Source organism: Drosophila kikkawai, chromosome X (genome assembly GCF_030179895.1).
Source record: "Drosophila kikkawai strain 14028-0561.14 chromosome X, DkikHiC1v2, whole genome shotgun sequence".
In the NCBI taxonomy this organism is placed as follows: Eukaryota; Metazoa; Arthropoda; class Insecta; order Diptera; family Drosophilidae; genus Drosophila; species Drosophila kikkawai.
In genome coordinates, this window is record NC_091733.1 from 30,984,661 (window position 1) to 30,990,660 (window position 6,000).

Genomic DNA, 6,000 nt, shown 5'->3' on the forward strand with positions numbered 1-6,000 from the left:
GACTTAAATATATTTTAATATCTGGTGAATTAATTTTAATAATATATTAAGACTTATATTCTTGGCTACTGTGGCCCCCCGGAGGCTGTCTTTGGCCTCGCTGCCGCGCACATCCTTGCGCTTATCCTCTTTGGCCGCACTTAAGTGAGCTTATCTCGTTTTCCACTTTCCGTTCGCCGGTCGCTAATTCTCGCGCAGGACGTGACCTGGCATCCATGGTTAAGGCAAGTCCTTTCACCATTTCCCCAGACCCCATTTTCTGGATGACGTCAAGCAATTAGTGATTATATAACTAACCTTGATCTTGGGGGCTAAACAACAGATCGCGGGTAAACACTTGGGGCTGCCAAAAAGAGACAAACACGAGGCGCAAAGTAAATAAAGTCTCTATAAAAAAACAAAAATCTATACAATAAAACATTAAAAAATCATCAATGTATTAATTTAAAAAACTAAGATAAAATCAGAAGAAATGGTTAAGAATTAATATAAAATATTTACTCAAGGACTATGTAAAAAAATAGTTTCCTTGACTTTTATTAATCATTTCTGTGGTAGTATGTAATCATTAGATAATTCATAAAACTGACCAACCGCAAAATATCGAATTAATCACAATAACAAACATCAATATATTGTTGTCATTGTGTCGCATCCATAAGAGGATCGAACTGGAAATTGTTCATCAATTGAATGCGGCACGCGCAAAGCACGAAAACACGAAAGCACAAAAGCAGGCTGGAGATGTGGGGGGGATAGGCGAAGCAAGGGGTTAATTCCAATAAAAAAAAACCTGTTGCCTCGCATAAGCATAAAAAATACAATGGTTCTTCGCTTCCCCTCTCCTCCTCTTTACCCAGCTTCGAGTGATTTGTAAATTAGCAAAATAGAAAAAAAGAAAAGAAAAGAAAAACAGTGACAAGAACCAGTGAGAACCAAACAAAAGCAACAACAATAAAAGCAAAAGGGCAGAGACAAATACGCGATAAGTATAAACACAAAGAATGAGAAGAGAATCTTCTGAGGAAAAAATATCAGAATTTAAGGATGTTTTTATAGGAACTATTTAATATTTTGAATTTTAAAATAATTTTAAATTAAATTTAAGTAGATATATATATATTTAAGACTATTGAAAAAAATTGAAACAGAAACCCAAGACCACTTCTTTTAAAAATTATAACACCCTCAAGAAGGGTATAACAAAAATACAAGTGCATACAACAAAGCGAAAGAAGAATTAACAACAAACTACTTAAAACAATAGCACTAAAAGTACTACAAGGACCCTGTTAAGAACAACGAACAAAAAAGAATTTTATATAAATAAAAAAAAGTGAATGCATCAGAGCGAAAAATAGCAGAGCAGCTTTTGATAAATACCCAAGCAAGACAATATAAATACACAATGTCAAGGTTTTTTGGCACATATAAAAATATACAAAAAATATACCTTAAAAATATATTATTTACTTTTTATTAAATATCACAAGTACCCAGATTGTCTGGCTTAAAAAAAAAATATATATCCCATGACCAGCTCAATGAGCTCTGTTATTATTGTTTTGACGATGTGTCGAATGAACTGTTTATGCTGACAATGCGAAATAAGAGTGGAAAATGGAAAATGGATACAGAGGGGGGTGCTGAGGGGAATATTGTTGTTCAATTGGCATTGGCAAAAGAAGGGATTGCACAACCACAGAGCGCCCCATAGTTTGTGATATAACCTATGAGTGCTATATGGGATGGCATCGCATTACTTTTTAAATGGAATCAGAACCAAGTGACTAATTGTATCATCATATGTAGATCATATCATATCATATCATATCATATCATATCAATTAATTAAAATTACATTTGAGTTAAGATAATAAAGATTTCATTTGTATAGAAGCAGTTTTTTAAAAAGAATTTTGGGTAATTGTATAGGACAACTTTTTTTTATAGAATTTTGGGTAAATATTATGTGGGAACTTTAATCCTTTTCTTTTCTTTATCTTTTTTCCTTTTTTTTAAACTTATTTCTTTAAAAATAAATACAAATGCTATTTTGTTAATATAAAAGATATGAAATATTATAAATATAATTTAAATATTAATATATTATATTTATAATATTTTATATAATATTTTTTATTAACAAAATATATTATATATTTACCCATAAATAAAGTACCCTAAAAAACAATGCGGTAAATCATTGGGTTCCCGACATTTATGAAAGCATAAAATTTTGTTGTCTATCTGCGATATTAACGCCCGATCCGATATCTTTCCGGCATAGCCGGCATTTACAGCCCCCCCATCATGAGAACATGAAAATCTGCCGAATCGCCGACACAAACAGCAACAAAACCGCGTCAAACTGGTTTCCGGAAAAAAACTACCCAGAATATATAAACAAAAATCAAAAATATATATCACAGATAAGAGGAGAACACTGACTCTGCAAAATTCTGAGAGGGGGGGGGCTAGGGTTTATAAGCAAACAAGCAGAAAACAAAACAAGATAGCGGGAGATATAACATTATATAAAGTTAAGTGATTCGTAATTAAAAAGATGCGCTGAATATATGGGTTTATTTTTAATAAATATTCTTAGTTTGAATTTAAAAATTTTGTTAAGCAAAATATGATTTATTAATATTATATTTCTTAATGTTTCAATAATAAATTTCTTAAATTAAAAATACCACATTTTGTATCATATATAGTTTGTACAATATATATTTCACCCTTTGATTGCTTCCTTAATTGAAATTGAATCGCTGAAAGCTTTTGAAAATATTTTCATTCGAGCATCTATCTACGTAGCAGTTGTCCGGATTTTATGTGTGTGCCATAGAGTGGCCCCAGAGAAGCCCCCTATATTTGCCCGCCTCTCCACACAGCCCCGCCCATTTCAGCAATATGACACATGCCAAATTGTTTCAGGCAATTCAATTCGTTGCTGCCGCTGCTGCCGCGTCCAAAGGTCAAGGTTGCTTCGGCCCGACCATGGCGCCCTATATACGGGTTTCAGGTATGCGTGATTTGTTGTGAAATATGTGACAATAAAATAAAAAAAAAGAAATATATAATATAATAATAACAAAAATATATATATATTGATAATAATATTAAATTAAGAAAATAATTAAAACCCAGAAGATTTTTCCTAATAAATATTTCTTTTTTTTTTTAATAATATCAAACATAAATTCAAATTTCATCCCATTTTCGCTGCGTGTAAATCACCGAGGGATCACTGTACTTTGGACCGTTAGTCGATCTTGGTTTTCATTTGCCTTCTCACTTGCTTTTCATCTCTGCTTCATCTTCTGCTTCCGCATACCTAGCGGCCAACGTAGTGTAATGTGCGAGCGAGATGGCTGTACAGTGGGTGAGAGTGGGTCTAATTGCGGCAGAATTCGGTGGCCTTCTCCCCCCCATGGCCGTCCATCCTCTGCCATGTAACGCATTTTCTGCGCACTTGGCTGCAGTTTCGCTCTTTTTCTCTGTCCCTCCCTTTGCTGACATTTAAAATGCATTTATCGTGCAAATAAAATTACACAGTTTTTGTAAATTTCTTTTCTCATATATAGGTTTTTTTTTACTTTTTATTTAGTTTCTTGTGTTTCGTTTGCTGTGTATGTTTGTGTAATTATAAAATTACTAACTAAGAAAAAAAATAAGCAACTTTTTTTAAATTAAAAAAAAAGGAAAATAAAAAATAATATTTATTGTTTTTGTTGCTTAAAAGTAGCTGTCTAGGTACTTGTTTTGTATATGTATATATTTTTTAGTATATGTATATATTATATATTTTACGATATAACATCAAGTCTGTATTCAGCTGCTTCGTTAGTTTTTTGATTATTTATACTTTTGTTTCTTGTTTTTATTATTATTTTTTTTTTGTTCGCATTGCTTAAAAAGTATATTGTCAATTGCGCTTTTGTAATTATATAATTACAGGTGTATAAATAAACACAATATTAAGTGATATAAATTCCTTGGTTCTTTTTTTTTTATTTCTTTAATTGTTTTGTTTTGTATTTTTTGTTTTTATTTTTTATTTATTTTTTATTTATTTTTGTGGTCTTTGTTATACAATGCAATTTGGCAGTTGCAGTTGCAAATTTGTCGGGTTGATTTTAGAAAAAAAAATTACTTACAAAAAAGGATGCTCTTGTTTTGGGACATTTGGTTCTACATGTTCTATGTTTGGAAGCCGTGGCATACATACAATATAATTAATATAATTATACAATGGGCAAGGGAGACTTTAAATTGTATTCATAATGGTTAATATTTAAATAGTTTGCATATGTACACCGAAATTTATGTATTATATAATATGTATTTTATATTCAAGAAATCATTGCCACTAACAACAACTCGTCACGCCAACTTAAAAGTAACGCGGCTTAACTTAAGTTTCCACGCCTCGTAATTACCCATATCCCCTTGGCTGCGCCCCTGCTTTCCTTTCCTTTACTTTCCTTTACTATCCTTTACTATCCTTTCTCTTCGCTTACGCGCTCTCCCAGTCTCTCCTCTCTCTCTCTCTCTTTCTCCTTCTCTCGCGACCTAGTTAGTAATTAGCCAGCTCTGCTGCACTTTATCTCTATCTCACTCGCACCGCTTTATCCTGGCGACGAGGTGCAACGTCGTAGTCTCATCTTCAGCCGGCTGCTGGCGCTGCCAATGCTGCTGCTGCGTCGACGCCGACTGCTGCTGCCGGTGAGCTGTTCCATGGAGCAGCTGGCCCCCTCTGCCGAGGCCTCTCCATCGGCTTCGTCCTCAGCCGCTGCTGCTGCTGTTGCTGCTGCGCTGCTGTTGGGAGCCAGGAGTTTGCAGTAACGCCGGAAGCGTCGACCCAGCCGACTGACCATGCCTCTGCCGGCATGCTGCTCTCCAAAAGAGCCGCTAGCGGCGGCCTCTTTTTCGCCCAGGAATTTCGCCGCATCTCGTCGCCTCTCGTCCTTTTCGCAGGACGATGATCTCTCGGCTGCTGCTGATCTCTCTGCTGCTTCTCTGGCACAGCTAGCGGCGCCATCTCTTCTCTCTCCCGACTCGTTGTTGTTGTTGTTGCTGCTGCTGCTGCTGCTGTGGAGGAGGACGCTGCTGCTACTGGCATGGTTGTTGTTGTCGTAATTGTTGTTGTTGCTGTTTTGATTGTTGCTGCTGTGATAGCGCTGCCCTCATGACCGTTTGCCGCTATCCTTGCGAAAGGATTTGCGGAGCTTATCGACGAGTCGCAAATGGAATTTCGTATAATCATTGGAGGATTGCTCCTGTTGCTGCTGTTGCTGCTGCTGCTGCCGCTGCTGTTGGCTTTGGGCGGCCGCTTGGCGTTCGAGAGCGGAGGCTGTGTTCGAGCGGCTGGGCGGACTGGAGCGCGTGGGCGACACAATTTGCTGCATGGAGCCGTGGGAGCTGCGCGACGCGTTGCGCGGAAAAGCGCGCGAGCTGTGACAGCGCTGCATCTGCATTCGATGGGCGTTGGAGCCGCCCAGTTGGCCGTGCGATGGTGAGGTGGCAAAACTTTCCGATTTGCATTCGGACACCTTGCGGCGACGCTGCTGCTGCTGTTGCTGCGACTGCGATTGCTGCTGCGACGGCGTTCCGAGAGCGGTGGCCAAAGCCGTGGTACCGTTACTACTCGCATTCGAACACTCCGATGTTTTGCGGGAGCGCGTGTCCTTGTAGATGTCATAGTTGTTCTTCATAACGGGCATCATGAACGCCATCTTGATCACTTTTTGTTCTGCCTTTTCTTTATGCTAGATCTCGTTCGATTTTCTTTCTCTATTTCTTCCTCACCTTTTGCCGAAAGGAGAACACAAAACAAAAATAAAGAAACTCGACTGTTTTTCGTATTTTCCGTTTTGCCGCCTTGCGTGTTTGCCTTTGCGTTCACTGTTCTCGTTTTATTTTTGTTTTGTTCTTTTATTTTATCTTCAGTGCTGTTTGTTCGCTGCGCGCACCTTTTACCGTTCAAATGGTTGA

General features: G+C 37.4%; 1 protein-coding gene across 1 annotated transcript; it reads right to left on the reverse strand.

Moving 5' to 3' along the window:
• Nucleotides 1-3,818: 3,818 nt before the first annotated feature.
• Nucleotides 3,819-6,000, reverse strand: LOC108080546 (vacuolar protein-sorting-associated protein 36). The gene has a single exon (XM_017175348.3). It carries the CDS (start codon nucleotides 5,739-5,741, stop codon nucleotides 5,193-5,195), a length of 549 nt encoding a protein of 182 aa, XP_017030837.2. The 5' UTR covers nucleotides 5,742-6,000; the 3' UTR covers nucleotides 3,819-5,192.

What these genes read in the sequence shown, in the direction of transcription:
- LOC108080546 (XM_017175348.3), bottom strand. Translation starts at nt 5,741, where the DNA reads ATGGCGTTCATGATGCCCGTTATGAAGAACAACTATGACATCTACAAG.